The sequence below is a fragment of the Pan troglodytes genome, chromosome 3, assembly GCF_028858775.2.
Source record: "Pan troglodytes isolate AG18354 chromosome 3, NHGRI_mPanTro3-v2.0_pri, whole genome shotgun sequence".
Taxonomy (NCBI): Eukaryota; Metazoa; Chordata; class Mammalia; order Primates; family Hominidae; genus Pan; species Pan troglodytes.
The window spans coordinates 44,921,764-44,938,680 of record NC_072401.2 but is presented as its reverse complement, the minus strand read 5'-3'; the positions used below and the strand labels follow the sequence as shown (position 1 = coordinate 44,938,680).

General features: G+C 36.7%; 1 protein-coding gene across 2 annotated transcripts in view; it reads left to right on the top strand.

The window, feature by feature from the left end:
• Positions 1 to 16,917, top strand: part of YIPF7 (Yip1 domain family member 7) — a 56,063-nt gene that overhangs the window by 14,126 nt on the left and 25,020 nt on the right. The window contains exons 1-2 of one of the 2 annotated variants that reach the window (XM_054682863.2): positions 12,686 to 12,765; positions 14,182 to 14,298. In XM_054682863.2, the coding sequence (XP_054538838.1) occupies positions 14,183 to 14,298 (116 nt within the window). In that variant the 5' untranslated portion in view covers positions 12,686 to 12,765; position 14,182. Of the gene's footprint in view, positions 1 to 12,685; positions 12,766 to 14,181; positions 14,299 to 16,917 lie in introns of those variants that run through there. The other variant, XM_054682862.2, reaches the window with a different exon arrangement.

Genomic DNA, 16,917 nt, shown 5'->3' with positions numbered 1-16,917 from the left:
CCAGGCAGAGTTTAGTGCTTGCGGGGTGGGGGGTGGGGGTTGGGCGCTGAAAAGATTGGCTGCTCAGTTCAAATCCTTCTGACTTGTTCGCAAGCCTTGCTCCTTGCCAGAAGCTCGGGGTGTGGGGCAGAAAACTCTGAGCAGATCCCACAACCCCGGAGCCTGGCCTGGCCCGGGTTCCATGCTGCGCATTCACGCAGCAGCTGCTGCTGCTGTTGGACTGCTCCGTTGCCCTAGCCTCCCTTGTGGGTGACATTACACAGTCGCCCTCCCGGGCTGCCTCCAAGGACGCCTGGTTCTCCCCCATTCTCCACTCTTTCCATGACAATTTGGGGGAGGCGGCGCAGTGGCTGCGCAGAAAGCAGCAGCCCAGTGTGGGAGGTGGCACCAGTAGTGCTGAGGGACGGGGCGTGGAGACAGCTGTGAACCCAAGACAAGGGGCCCCCAGCCCACCCTCAAGCTCCCCCAGGCTCTACCCTTTAGGTGCGAAGTGATCGCCCATGAGGAATGAGCTGTCCTTCCTTTGTTCCAGCGGCCTGAGGACAGGCAAAGGCGCAGAGGGTAGGGGCAAGCAACAGGAAGTTGGGCTGGCAGGCAAACAGCAGGCCTCACGTGGCAGATTCCATACCTCTCCTGCCATGGCTGGCCCCAGCTTTTCCTCCAGAAAGATCCCTGCCAAGAATTAGCCAAGGAGAAAAAAGAAAAACACACAAACAACACACACACACACACACAAAGAAAAAAGATTACACATTCTGTACACAGCTAACAACAACAAAAAAGGGTCAAAACCTCACATGCTAAAATTACAATGGAAGTGTGAACTTCACTCTTTCTTAACAGGTGAACAGTGGGGCTTGTTTTAACTAACCTTGTACGGACTTACGGACTGGTAGTCCTATCCAGAAAGCAAACATCAAGTATTCATTAGCATAACCATCACAAACTCTCACTACATCCCTATTGCATAATACTGCCTAAAGTTTTTCCCTCAGAAAACTGCTCCTTCAATTCTTCTCTGGTGTGTGTTCTCTTGCCTGGCAAATCAATAAACTCTGTGCTCACTTTGATGATCACAATAGTGGTTCTGGTCTTTCCTTTATTAGTCACCATCTGAGTTTTGGCAATTAGAGCAACTGCATTAATCACTTAAAACCTAAAATCTATAGGAGATGAGTTCAAGAATATCCAAACCCACTTAAAGAAGAAAGAATAATATATAGTAGTTCCCTCTTACACGTGGTTTCTCTTTCCAAGTGTCATAGTTCATTTGTGTCGCCATGAAGGAATAGCTGAGGTTGGGTAATTTATAAAGAAAATAGGTTTATTTGGCTCACCGTTCTGCATGCTGTGCAAGTAGCATAGCACCAGCATGTATGTCAGATGAGAGCTTCAGGCTGCTTTTGTTCATGGCAGAAGGCAAAAGGGAACTGGTGTGTACAGATCATATGGTGAGAGAGGAAGCAAGAGAGATCGGGGAGGGAGGAGCCAGGCTGTTTTTCACAATCAGTTCTCACAGGAATTAATAGATGAAGAACTCACTCATTACTGTAAGGACAGCACCAAGCAGTTCATGAGAGATCCACCCCAGGACCCAAACACTTCCCAGTAGGCCCCACCTCCAACATTGGGATCACATTTCAAATGAGGTTTGAGGGGACAAATATCCAGACCATAGCAAGCATACAGTTTCAGTTACCTGTGGTCAACGGTGTGCCAAAAGCATTAAATGGAAAATTCCAGAAATAAACAATTCATAAGTTGTAAGTTGAGTGTCATTCTGAGTAGCATGATGAAGTCTTGCCCTGTCCTGCTCTGTCCTTCTGCTCCACTGTGCCCAGGACATGAATCATCCCTTTGTCCAAAGTATCCACACCATGTTTGCTCTTTGCCCATTAGTCACTTAAGTAGCCTTCTTGGTTATCAAATCAACAAAAAGAAGGGTGAGTACAGTACAATAAGATATTTTGAGAGAAAGAGAGAGAGACCACATTTACATAACTGCTATTACAGCATATTGTTATAATTGTTCTATTATTGTTAGTCTCTTACTGTACCTAATTTATATGTTAAACTTTATCATAGGTATGTATGTATAGGAAGAAACAGTATATATAGGGTTCCATACTATCTGTGGTTTCTTAGGCACCCACTAGGGGTCTTGTAATGTATCCCATAAGGATGAGGGGTACTGCTGTACAGAACAGCACAACAGTTGGTATAATGTAACAAATGGTTTCAATATAACTGAAGAAAAGCACATGTTCATCAGAAGGAAGATAAATCAGAAACAAACAAGGAAGAAAGAGCATTGAAGAGAAAAAGGCTGACAGTACCTCTGTAGGATTCAAAGTTGTGAGTGCCTTGAACCAAGAACTCTATCTGCTGGCTAGAGATGGTGACAGATAAAAACCAATTAACTTGGTAATTAAAGACCAAGTCCCCATTCTCTGATTCCACCTCACTAAGTAATATTCCTGTTAATCTTTTTTCTTCCACATGGATTTATCTGCAACACTTTTGGTTGAATGTACATTTTTATGTTAGGAATTTGAAGGTTTAAGCCCAATAATTCTCACCTCCCAATGAATGCTGTCTCCTCCCTGGTGGGAAATATATAAGATTAAAAAATTATGCTGCTTTTTATTGTTGTTAAGAAGATGACATAAAGAGACATGTGTACCCTTTACGAGGGATGACAAATGCATATTGCAACAAATGGAACCTGTAGTACTTGCAAACTTTGTGTAAGAAATTTTACTATTTACAAATCTTACCAACTTCTATCCAAAGAACAGAGATGCTCAGTCAATTCGCTGCCTCCCTATTTGAGTTTCTTATGGATCAATTTATAATCCACTTCACAACCAGTGTTTCTTCCCAAGACAGGCCCTTTTCTACGTTAGACCCCCTGTGTGGTTCTTGTAGGATGTTAATATTTCTAAAACCCTTGTTGTTTAACTGAGAGGGTTCACAAGATGTGCCCATGAGATATTTAGAAGCCCTGCTAAGTATACCCTTACATCTGTCTGAAGTCTTAACAAATGGTTTATAGTCACAACCTTCAGTTTATCTCTGAGCCCATACTTTAATGGTGGCATCCTAAGTTTTATCTTTGTGCTGAAGCCATTTTCTACTTTGGAGAATTTTTGCTAAGAGAGACTAAGGTTGGAAAACTATTCTGTTTTCAAATCAAGCAAGTCCTGGCCTTTTTAAATTTCCTCTAAATTCCACTTAGAATCTTAACAGTTCCTGCTTTAGTTTTTGTATTTTAGTCTCCTTATATGTTCTTATAAGTTGCTGCAAGAAACTGGTTGGCATTTTCTGTATTTTGTCTGGAAAGTTCCCTTGTCTATTTTTCACATTAACCTGGGCACCAGTATTGCCAAACTTTTTGGTACTACATAAAATAAGTCTCAATTTTTTCCATCCTACAAAAACATATTTTTCACTCTCCTTCAAATCCTAAGCCTGGGACCCTTTGAGCTTCCACTAATAGTCCCCTTGAGGTGTTTCCATCTTTTTCCTACTACTTGGTCTCAGATGCAATGTAACATTTTCAAAAACCAATTCCATTCACCAAATGTGTTCTAGTTATTTACTGCTATATCACAAACCACTCCAAAATTTAGTGACTCACAACAATCATTCCTTTTGTGTATTCATCTGCAGTTTGGGAAAGTCAGGCAGGAATGACTTGTTTCTGTGATGTCTGTGGCCTCAACTGGGATGACTCGACCAGCTGGGGACTTGAAAATCGGGCATCTCTTTCTCTCTCATCTTGTAGTCACAGTCTCTCCATGTGGTCTCCCCATACAGCCTCTTCAGCATCACAATCTCAGGTACTTATTACATGGCAGTCGGACTCAAAGAACAAGTGTTCCAAGGGATCCAGGCAAAAGCTAAATAGCTTCTTATCCAACCTTGAAAGTCTGAGAACGTTGCTTCCTCCACATTTTATTGGTCAAGCAAGTCACTAAGGCCAGCCTATATTCAAAGTGAAGGAAATTACATCCCTTCTTAAAAAGGAGTATCAAAGAATGTGTAGCTATCTTTAATCTGGCTCAAATTGCAAAGTGTTCAATTGCATAGGTGTATCATGATTTAATTAACTAGTCCTCTAATATTAGACATGCAGGTCACTGTAAGGTTCGTTTTTTTTTTTTTTTTTTTTTTTTTTTTTTTTTTTTTTTGAGACAGAGTCTTGCTCTGTCACCCAGGCTGGAGTGCAGTGGCGCAATCTCCGCTCACTGCAAGCTCTGCCTCCTGGGTTCACGCCATTCTCCTGTCTCAGCCTCCCGAGTAGCTGGGACTACAGGCAGCCGCCACCACTCCTGGCTAATTTTTTTGTATTTTTAGTAGAGACGGGGTTTCACCATGTTAGCCAGGGCGGTCTCGATCTCCTGACCTTGTGATCCGCCTGCCTTGGCCTCCCAAAGTGCTGGGATTATAGGCGTGAGCCACCGCGCCTGGCCAAGATTTTGTTTTAATGTATATTCCCTGATTAAGTCTTTAGGATAAATTATTTTAACTAGATTTGCTAAATCAAGGGAATATAGACGTTTTATAGTGCTTTTTAATGCTTAGTTACCAGCTAAAGATTTTTTAAAACAATATATACTAAAATAAACTTTATATGAGATTTTTGGTTGTCTTCAGCCTTACTAAAACTAGATATTTTTATTTTATCTTTGCTAACTTGATAGGTCAAACATTATGTCTTATTTTAGTTTAAAATTATTGATAGTGAGTTTAAATACTTCCCACAGATTTTTCTGTTATGAATTGGTCATTTCTTTGCTCTTCTTTTTCTTTTTCAATTTAATTCCTTTGCCCTTTTATTTTGAATTAGGAGATAATATATTAAGTGTAGTCTCTATATCCCTGATCCAATTGTCAGCACTATCATTTATACTCTCTATCATTTGCATTATTTTACTAGATTTTTTACAGTGCTTCCTAAATACGTCTTTGTTTCCTACTCTTATGTTTTGTTCGAATACATTGTCTTTGCATTTCATCTTTTCCCTGACTCTGACTTTGAAGCCATGTGTGCATATTGTAAGGACAAGCTTAAGTTAAAAAATATAATTTATTACTACATTTAATGCACACTCGCAAACCGCAGTACGCTGTGGCTCTGTAAAAGGGAAGGGATGAAAATGGGTGTTGCTTTCAACATCTTCATGTGATAGGTTCCCAGGCTTCCTCATGATCCAGCCAACTCTGCAGATAAACCCAGGCAAACAGGGAGAGTACAGTAACTGTGTAAACTAAATACTAGTAATGATTAATATATTTCATATTTTTATATAGAAATAAATATAAATAATAGTGATATGGTTTGGCTGAGTCCTCGCCCAAATCTCATCTTGAATTGTAGCTCCCATAATTCCCACATTTTGTGGGAGGGACCCAGTGGGTGATGATTGAAGATAATCGAATCATGGAGGCAGTGTCTCCCACACTGTTCTCGTGGTAGTGAATAAATCTCAAAAGATCCAGTGGTTTTATAAGGGGTTCTCCTTTTGTTTGATTCTTATTCTCCTATCTGCTGCCGTGTAAAATGTGCCTCTCACCTTCCACCATGATTTTTCTTTGTAAATTACCCAGTCTCGGGTATGCCTTTATCAGCAGCATGAAAACTACTAATACAAATAGTCTACCGTTGTTTTCTCTACTCCATTGGATCGTCTTGCGCAGTTTCACATCAGAATTTGGGGTGAAAGTAGTGTGATACATGAAAAGCTTCATTCCCCCAGTATATATTGTCATTGGATGCTTTTCTCTGATCTTATAACAACAGGGTAGTGGGGAGACTATAGTTCCCAGGATGCATAGAACCATTATTAGTGTCTTAGTCTATTCAGGCTTCAATAAAAAAGTGACATAGACAGGGTGGCTTGTCAACAGTGGAAATTTATTTTTCTTCGTTCTGGAGGCTGCAAGCTGAGATCAGCGTGCCAGCATAGTGGAGTTCTGATGCGGGCCCTCTTCCAGGTTGCAGACTGCTGAGTTCTTATTGTATCCTCACATATTGGAAGGAAACAGAGCTAGCTCTCTGGCCTCTTCTTATAAGATTACTAATCTCATTCATGAGGGCTCCATCCTCATGACTTAGTAACCTCCCAAAGACTCCACCTCCAGATACCATCACATTGGGTTAGATTTCAATGTATGGATTTGGTAGGGGGACAGGGGGAGGGCATAAACGTTCAGTCTATAACACCTTTTAAAAATTGTATTTATTTATTTTTTATAAAGGTGGGGTCTCACTATATTGCCCAGGCTAGTCTCAAACTCCTGGGCTCAAGTGATCCTCCCACCTCAGCCTCCCAAAGTGCTAGGATTACAGGTATGAGCCACCACCCCCTGCCAGTCCATAGCAATTACTGAGAACTTCCACCCCAATCCCACTAAGCCACAACTCCCTTTCACTATATATCCTGAGAGCGGTCCTCCCTTCTCCCAGGTGTGACTTTCCCCAAATATATATCAGACCATAAGACCAGGTGGCAGGATTATTTCTCTGGCACTTAGAAAAGCAGCCTCGTTACAGTAGGGGGATGGCTGCGTTTCTATTTATTACAAAGCCTGAATCTCTGAGGGTCTCAGGAATCTTCTTCCTTTCATATGAATGAGCTGTCCTGGTGCAGGACAGAAAGACTGCGATGGTCTAAAATCATTTTTTTCACTACATACTCATCGACCTTATCACAGAAATTTTACCCAGGCTCTGGCAGGAGGTTGACTCCAAGCATTAGTTTTTCACATTGTGGCATGTTTATCCTTTTATAAACCTTCATAGGTCATTTTGCTGGGATTGTGAGACAACTTTCTGGCCTAGTGACACTTTAAACCAGACAGTCAACTATATTTTTTTTAAAAGAAGATTCAATTGTATTTAAAACATTATTTTGTCATGCTATACGTTACTTTCCCTAGCTCAGATTTGTGTATGAAACATAAATACTGCAAGGCAGAGAGTTTTCCTTTGAAGAGCTCCCCATATAAACGCGATGTTTGAGTAAATGTTCAAATTAAGTTAAAATTCTAAGCTGTAAGTCATTAGCTTCTACTGTCGAAAGAAGGTAGAGATACTCTTTATGAAATAGAATTTGTATATTGACAATTACATTAAAAACATACTATATCTGGTCATTTTTCTCAAACTATCTTAACAACTCTCACCTGCTGATCATAATAAAATTTTCACAATAAACTTGGAATACTTTGACAAAAATCTTAATAATGGTGCAATTGCATAGGCCATGAAATAGCAATGTTGTCATAAAAAAACATAACTATGACAGAACATTGTGAAGAATTTCACCTTTCTTTGCTAAAGGAAATATGGTCAACATAAACATACGTCCTTACTGAGCAGTACCTAAAGGATTTTAGTCAAAATAGTAAGTAATACTTGGACAATAAAGTCAGTTTTTACTTTTCTTATTAGAAATTTTATTTTTTTATTGTAAAATAAGACATGAATGCTAAGGAAACGTTGAATCTCTAATTGCAATCTCTCTACGAGAGAGCATTTGTAAATATCCAGCCTCCTATCTTCTTTTGATAAAATAACTTTATTCAGATTTATGTAATATCAAAGTAGAAAAAAATATGTGTTGAATGATTGTAAATAATGAACACAAGAGTAAATTTGGATGCTTGCTGTTGATCCAGTTTCATCATCACCTAGAAACATAATCAAACAGGTCACATTTATTGACAATTTACTACTTGCCAGCTACCGTACTCAATTGTACCTTTTGCAAAATTCTATCTAATCCTCATATTTTATACTGAAGTTTATATACACACATAAAAGTTATATATTCATTAATTAATAATCTTGATATGTTGTGAAACATGGAAAAATAGAATTAAGTGGATGAGATAAAGATGAAATAAACAGTACCTAAGAGGTAAGAATAAGTTTTATTCCTTTTTACTGATGAAGGAACTAAGGATCTATGTGATTAGATAACTTGTGGAAGAATGTATATAATTCCTGGGAAAGACTTCCTATGAAAATTAATTACATCAATTTGCTAAATGGATGTAAATTTGACTTCTTGTTACATATTTAAATGACTATTATAATAATATGGTTACTAAGAATGTACAACTCAATTACTGCTCATATCAACTTTCATAATCTCAGGTGTAAATTATATTTTTGCTAACAAAACATATTGCCAAACTAAAAACTTAATAAGAATTCAGCAATAACTCTGCTAGAATGCAATGTTTTCTGTAAAGACAAATAAAGTCTTTGCAGGAAAAAAAAAGTGGAAATTCAGAAGAAATAGCCAAATTAAAAGTCAAAGATAATTATGATAGTATTAATGAAGCAAAATCCTTTAATTTTCTTTTCTTTGCTTGCCATAAAACATATTGAGCTCTTTAAAATTCATTCATGCAGTGCAACAGAATTTTATGCCCATTTTCATGTGTCTCTGTAATATTCAGGGCTGTAGTTTCAGGCTTATAAAATAGAAGCAGCACGGTCTTTAAAAGGCAGATGATCAGGAACAAATCTTATGTGGTACTAACAAAAAGAGCATTTAAAGAATACTGATAAAAATGCATTAAAAATAACAGAAAACAATGTGTTCTATTCTTCTCTGAATTAATGCAGATGTGCATTAAATTGCAATACAGATTGCCAGAATAAAGTAATTACATGATAAACACTGGTAACAAACAACCTGTTTCTCTGTCAGCAGAGGTAGAAAATAATGACATATTTTTCTTTTGGTTTATTGGCAGGTCTATTCAGCTGAAAATATTTGGGGTAGAGGGATACAAATAAACATCATTTAGTGTTCCTAAATAGGTACATTCATAACACCAGACTTCTGGGCAGCCATACATAATATTTTTGAAGAAACAGAGTAATCAAAGAAAACTGAGCGAGTGAGAGAATTGATGCTTCACACTAGGTTCTTTCACCTATTAAGTGTGTGACTGCACAAATCAATTTGCTTCTCTGAGCCTCCATTTTTATATCAGAGGACTGCAGTGATGAATGTCACAATTTTGCATTATACTTAGATTAATAGACATCAACTAAAATATTGGATTCTGAGTATGCAGTATTTATAATAGTTATGATTCATCCATACATCAAGCCATTCATTATTTAACTTAACACAAATATGTATGCATAACTGTCAGGTATATGGCAAATTGTTGCCAATATATCTATTGAGCAACTCACAGCCTCTACAACATGTGACAGATCACCAGAGAGATGCTAAGAAACTATGGATGGAAATTCCTATTGATTCCTACTGCTAATTGCAGTTAGCAACCACAGAAGAATCTTTCCTGATTTTGTCAAGTCGTTAAAGGTGTATTTTTACAGTCTTTTAAAGTGAGCTTTGTTATCTCCTACCAATCTGCTACTGTAAAAGTGATATTTCACTTTTTAAAATAATTACAAAGAGAATTATAAGTGGGAGAAAATGGTGACTTCAACCAGGCTGATAGCAGTGGAGATGGAGGAAATTGGTTAGTGAGAGATATATTTAAGAGACAGAATTGATAGAATTTGTTGAAAAATTAGATGATTTCTGATTTGAGTGAGTGCTTTGTGATGTCATTTCTTGAAATAGAGAAGGCAGTGTTGGGTTGGGAAGAGTAGAGACTTTAAGAATCCAGTTTGGATTATGTTAAGTTTGAAATGTCTATCAAATAGTCTGATCCTGAGAAGAAAGGTCAAGGATGCATATGTAACTTTGGGAATTGTCTATATATAGATGATATATAATGCCATGGGAATAGATAGGATCAACTTAAGAGAGAGTTCAGAGAGAGAACTGAGGGAGAGAAGGAAAGGATGAAGGTAAGGAGAGAGGGGGGAGAGAAAAGAAAATGAGAAGGAAGGAAAAGAAAGTGGCTATGAGTAGAACATACGGCTTTTTTACATCAGGTGAGAAACTTTATTCACCTAATGCAGCCTTTTTGGTCATTCAGGACACAGAAACAATTACTAAAACAGATGAGTTAAAATAATTGATGACACTGTGACTATATGTAATATCAATCTACACTCTGTTCTTCAACATGTGCTACAGAAATCAGATAATTCATTAATGGAAAAAACCCACTTAAATGTATATTTTATAGATACACAGTGTTATAGCCATAAGAATAGCTTTAAAATATTCTTGCATATGCATTAATGGTCCATTAATGCACTTCTAAAGAGGCTGAAGTCATTTTGTCTTCAATGTTTCATGGTTTATAATTCACTTGAGGCTGAGATTAATTTTTTTATATGCCATTTTCAGTCCATATATTCCTGTAATTCATTTAATGGAGCCAGGTTTTTACGAAGGAAACTGTGTTGAAAAGTACAACATCACAAAATAAGTTTAAAATGTATCTAAATGGACTAAGATAAAAAATATTATCTTTGGTAGGCTTTTTGTGGAATTTATACATCAAAAAAAAGAATGTACCGTAAATCTCTGCTGTTTTAGAAAAGGACCTATGTTCTCACGTAAAGAACTTTGAAAGAAGGAATAGAAAAGATGGTAATAATCAAAATTTGGCCACTATATAACAATGTGGCCTTTTCCTATGGCATTATGCACTAGAATGGAAAAACTGACAGAATTCTAGAAATCATCCTCAGTAATTGCCTTTTCCTTCTTCCTCCTATTCAATAGAAACTGAATCCTATTAAATCTTTCCCAAATATCTTCTGTATTTGTTCAGTACTCTACCTATTGGTTGGACCTTCCTCAGTTCATATAACTCATCATCATTTTCCTGGACTGAATTTTCTTTTTACTGATACTACTGCTTCAGTATTGACCCCTGTAATTCATCTTTTCCTCAGTTGCCATGACTTTTGTACCAGTTCTCCTTCCACTGCTACCCTAGTTCAGGCCACTCACATCTCATGCCTGTGTTATTGTAACATTCTCTTCCTAACCAGTCTCCCTCTTCCACTTGTGACTAATACGGAATCATCACATTTTATACTACCCTAGAATGACATTTCATTTCAATTATGTAACCTTTAGACTCTTTACCACGGCCTACAGGCTCCTTTTTGATCCAGCCTCTGTTCATACCTCTGACCTCATCTCCTTCAACTTTTCTCTAATTCAAAAATCCCTAGCAACATTGGCTTTTTATTTCTAAACCAGAAACCACAAAACTCCTTGCCATCTGAAAGTCTTTGCTTGAAATGTTCTTCACGTAGTCTGTAAAGCGACTTCTTCATTATCATCCTTCAGATCTCTATCCAAATGACCCTCTTAAGAAGCCTTCCCTGAGTATTCAAATCCTCTCCCCTTTGCACTCTCCATCTTAACAGTATATTCTATTGTATAATTCCTGAAATTATCTTGGATAATGTGAGTTCTGAACTCAGTCAGCTTTCAAACATTGGCTTTTTCACCTACTAGCTAATGACCTTGGGAAAATTATTCAATCTCCATTTATTTTTTGGTAAAATGGAATAATAATACTTCATCAGGTTGTTACAAAAATTAAATGACTTAAAGTTTGTAGAACAATGCCCAGTTATTCATTATTATTAGTTGTAGGTGTAGCAAAATCAGTACTAAGATGTAACTCTTTAAATGTTTAGTTTGCTTGTTTCTGAAACCCTGGCATGTACAACAGAGTGTGGAACTCAACAGTACGTCCTTGATAAAATGTGTGACCAATTGTTGCCTGACTAGTGATGTAAGAAGGGCAGCTGTGATTAAAGACATTCAAATTTCAAATGCTTTTAAACAATGTGGAAAAAAATTACTCCAGCATTCTGCTGTTGGCTCCAGTTGAAGATTCTTAAGTGCCAAATTATCTGCCTTTGGACAGAAAATTTCAGTTACTGAGATTTGGATACATGGGAAGTCTTAAGTCCTAGAAAAGAGAATCAGCATGAAGCAAACGACAGGGGACTTGACTTCCAACTGTGAGATTAATATTAGGGATGAGAACACCAGATCTAGATAGAATTGATAGTATTAGCTAGGTTACCTGGGTCAGAACCAGAAAGTAGGCTCCCAGCAGTGACCCAGTGATACAGAGAAGGGCCAATTCAGGGAGCTTCCTGAGGTGGGGATGGGCCTAACACCTTCCAGTGGTTAGGATTGGCTCGATAATGGTATAGAACCTGTCCATCAGGTAAGAAGCACTAGATCCCATTAGCATATCCATCTTGGCCTCTGCTGGAAAAGTAGGAAGCAGGAAAAAAGTCAGAGGCAGACTGTAATTAGTCTTCTTAAATATTGCTCATATAAATAGAATAGCTCTGATTTAGATAAAATTGACCACAACTCATTTTCATTTTGGTGCTGAGATCTTCTAGATAAGATCATGTGCCATATTTTGATTTTTACTGCATATTATTAGGAAATCCATGAAATGGAAGGGACATTGAGGCCTCTTACTTTTTAACTGCTTGCCTCAAATAAATGATCTTACCTCAGAGTTTAATAGATATGTACAAAAGGGAATTGTATTTATCTTTCCACAATTTCCATATTATCAAATTGTAAGTCTGTAACACTGTTCACTGTGTTTGTAAACCATAATAAGTGTTATAAGATACTGTATTTGGCTTTTGGCAGGCTTTTTTATTTTTGACTGTAGCATCTGCTCAGGGTGTCAGAATACAAATTTAGAAAGGTATATATATAGCCAGCATGTCATCTTTTCACCAACGGATTTGCTTAAAATTTCTCACACAAAGCTACATTTACTGGAGGATCTTTCTATAAAAAATAAACAGAGGTATGTGTCTGATCCTTCTAAAAGACTTGGCATTTAAACAAAATACAAAGCTCGGTTATGTAAGGACTGTAGTACCAATAGTCATGTTATATAAAGCTTTGCATGTTATGAAAATTTAGTGTATTCTCAATAAATTACTCTCTATGCTTTATAATAGCATATTTTCATGTGTTGAGAAAGTTATGCTATTACATTGTAATTTCTTTAAATTATAAATTGTTAAAAGATTTATCACTAAGTCCTGATTTCAGTTTACATAATTCATAGCTACTTTTATACACATTACTAATGAAAAATCTTGATTTATTGCATCAGATGTATGAATCGCTGCATCTAATTTTAGAGAAGCTTTTTGTGTTTTCATTGAACTGAACAAATTTGATATATTTGACAACTGTTACTTGAATATTTCTGATTAATGATGCCTTTAGAGTTGAGGCTGTTTATGCAATTTCATTTGATATTTTTATAAGTAGTATTCCATAGATTATTATAAGCATATGGATTACTCCTGGTGATTTTTAAATCCACTCTTTTAAAATAGCAAGGTTTTCAAAGAAAAATAAAGAATTAAATGTTGAGTTGAATAACCACATTTGTCCAGTTGAAAAGAGTCGCTTCTCTATTCTCTACTTTTTATCCAAAGAGTCACTATTACCTCTCTAATGTCCTCTTCTCCCATACCTCTTCCTTCTCTCAGTTCTTTATTTTTCCCTCTGGTATTCCTGGCCATTAGGTCTAATTCAAAAACAATCGTTCCTCTTTACTCCTAGAAGTGAGTGGAAACTATAGAGAGAATGTATAGAACAAAGACTTCCCTTAGCAGGATTGAGTCTTTTTCTCTCTGACTCAGCCAGAAGCCCAGGTGCAGTATCCAGAGCAAAAGAAAAACGAAAATTTTCCAAACACTTTTTAAGAATTGCCAAGTAGAACAAGGAAATGGGTTTGTAGGGTTTTGGTTTTGCTTTGGGAAGGAGTATTATTATTATCAGCCATTTGCAGATAATAATCCTTGGTACGAGTGTGTGTGCGCCTGCTTAAAATGAAAAACACATCGTTTTAGGGAAATCCTTCTAGATGTGTCCTAAGTTTTAAGCTTTTTCTCTTAAATTGCTAAGAATAAGATATTTGGAGAAGATTAGTTCTTTCAGATGAATTAAAGTCAAGTTATTAAAAGCCACAGTCCAGGGTGCGAAAACTTCAGAAAAAGTAGTTGAAGATAACACATTCTGTAAATAACTTTCTAGCATATATTTCTATACCCTTCCCCCAATACTTTATTGACCACATTCAAAGGACATCTTTTTTTCTGATAGGAATTCAGCCATAATCACATTGTCATTTGATCTTTGTAAATATCTCAAACTAAGTTTTATTGACTCATGAACTTATTAAAAACATACTCTTATTTTTCAGGATGTCAAACTTGGCACAATTTGACTCTGATTTTTACCAATCTAATTTTACTATTGATAACCAGGAGCAGAGTGGTAATGACTCTAATGCCTGTGGAAATCTTTATGGATCTAGAAAGTACTTAATATTTTTCTTTTTTTTTTTTGACAGAGTCTCACTCTGTCACCCACATATTGTAAAAATTCAATATATTGTAGTTATTATGAAAGTTGAAGGGTCTGTTCTTTCTTGCCCTCTAACCTAGACCCACAAAAAAAATCCAAGAAAGCAACTAATTAACAAAATACAGTATACTTAAGTGACTTTAGGCAACAAAGTGTCAATTGCTTTTGTAAGGCTGGAGTGCAGTGGAGTGCAGTGGTGCAATCTTGGCGCACTGCTGTCTCTGCCTCCTGGGTTCAAGCGATTCTGTGCCTCAGCCTCGCATGTAGCTAGGATTATAGGCGTGTGCCACCATGCCTGGCTATTTTTTTTTTTTTAATGTTTAGTAGAGACGAGATTTGGCCATGTTGCCCAGACTGGCCTGGAGCTCATGAGCTCAAGTGATCCGCCCCGCTGGGCCTCCCAAAGTGTTTGGATTATAAGCATTAACAACCGCACTGAGCTGTATTGTTCTTGTTTTAAGAAGTCTTAATATTATGGCAGGGATTTCTAGAGAGGGAGGTTTCCTTGGGAAAAGCCAACATGTGCCTCAACATATCTCAGTAAATTGCCCAAGAATACATGTCAGGAAATGGCAGAGAAATTCATCAAGTTCTCCATGAATCCCCTTTATCACCTCAGCCTGAGCCAAGTGAAAGGCTTGTCTCCTCTTTTCAAACTATCACTTAACAGAGAGCTGGGATACAGGCACTGGGCAAACAGAAACCATTTTCCTTTTGCCTAATATTTTCCAGGGCACTTCTTGAGAACCAGATTTCATTTAATTTAATAAACATTTATTGAGATTCTGCTTGTGTTTCAGAAATTAAGAAGGGCACTGCAAATCCAAATATAACGATGAAATTCATAGTTTTTTCTCTCATGCAATTTTATGTTGAAGAATTGGGCAATTAAATATGCAATTTAAAGTATGAAAAATGCCATGACGGAATCAAGGTAAACATGTTAAAATATGATAGTTATTTGAGGTAAAAATTCAACTTGAGTTGAAAATGAAACAAAATGATTAAGAATTTGATAGCAGCAAAATATGGCATTTAGAGTAAGAAGAGTTTGGTTCAAATTCTGGCTTTGGCATTTTTTGTCTGTGATATTGGTATGACTTAACTTCTCTGTCTTAATCTGGAAAATAAGGATATTAATACTACCTACTTAATGGAATTGTTATGAAAAAAATTATAATATGTAGGAAAGTGTGTGTTAAAGTAAAACCACTATATAAACAGTATTTATTCATATAAATGTGACTTACAAAAGCAATTGACACTTTGCTACCTAAAGTCACTGAAGTATACTGTATTTTGTTAAATAGTTGCTTTCTTGGAATTTTTTTCTTGGGTCTAGGTTAGAGGGCAAGAAGAGTCAGACTCTTCAACTTTCATAATAACTACAATATATTGAGTTTTTATTATATGTTAGGAACTGTTCTGAAATTATATAAATTAATTAATTGGATCCTCAATTATATACATTAACTCATTGGAGCACCATATGAATTAGGCACTACAGGTTGAGCATCCCAAATCCCAAATCAGAAATCTGAAATGTCCCCAAATCCAAAACTTTTTGAACACTGACATGTGCTCAAGGGAAATGCTCAGTGGAGCATTTCGGATTTCTAGTTTTCAGATTAAGGATGCTCAACCAGTATGTGTTCTGTAAATATTCAAAAATCCATTAAAATCTGAAATCTAAAACACTTTGGTCCCAAACATTTCAGATAAAGGACACTCAACTTGCACTATCATCCCCATTTTGCATGAGAAGACAGACACACAGAGAAATTAAGAGATTTTCTCAAGGTTACACATCTAGTAAGAAATGGGGTTAGGATTTTAGCTCAAGGTTGTTTGATTAGTGCTATAACTAGTGTGAGCATATGACTTATTACAAAATAAAGACTTTTTAAGAGTAAAATTAGTGCTATTATAATAATGTTGGGATAATAGGAATAAACTGTTCCATAAATTAGGATATGTGGTATAATTCAAGTGTATTAATTTTTGAAGCTTTGTTATACACACACACATCCACACACACACCTTAAAAGCTCCAGATAGAAAGAGGAAAAGACAGAATATATATGACAGGCAGTGGGGAGTCTTCTGTTCCTACTCTGCCCAGAAAAAAATGGACTCTCTTTTTACTGACTGATCACTCCTACAGGTGTAAGAAAATTGATGCTGCTTTCATGACAGGGAAAGGTATTGAGATATATTTTTTTTTAGGCTGGAAAAGTTGAATATCTGGAATTGTATCTAATTCACACTCCTATGCTATCCTGCCTAGCACTAGTCAGGCTGCCTTTTATGATTTACACTTTGGAAGGTGAAAAAAAAAACAGGAAAATGTTTGAGGCACAGGGAGTAGTTTGAGCACTAAGGTATACAAAGGTGGTCACTCTAAATTTGCAATCCACAATGAAAGATATCTACTAAGATTTTTAAGCTCTGTTCTGTTTTGTAGAAAGGAACTAGTTGCCTCAAACCTTCTGTTTCTTTTCTTAACCCTCTTTTCCAGATAAGATTGGTATTTGGGTAGCATTGATATTTTCAGATTAAATTAAACTAAAAT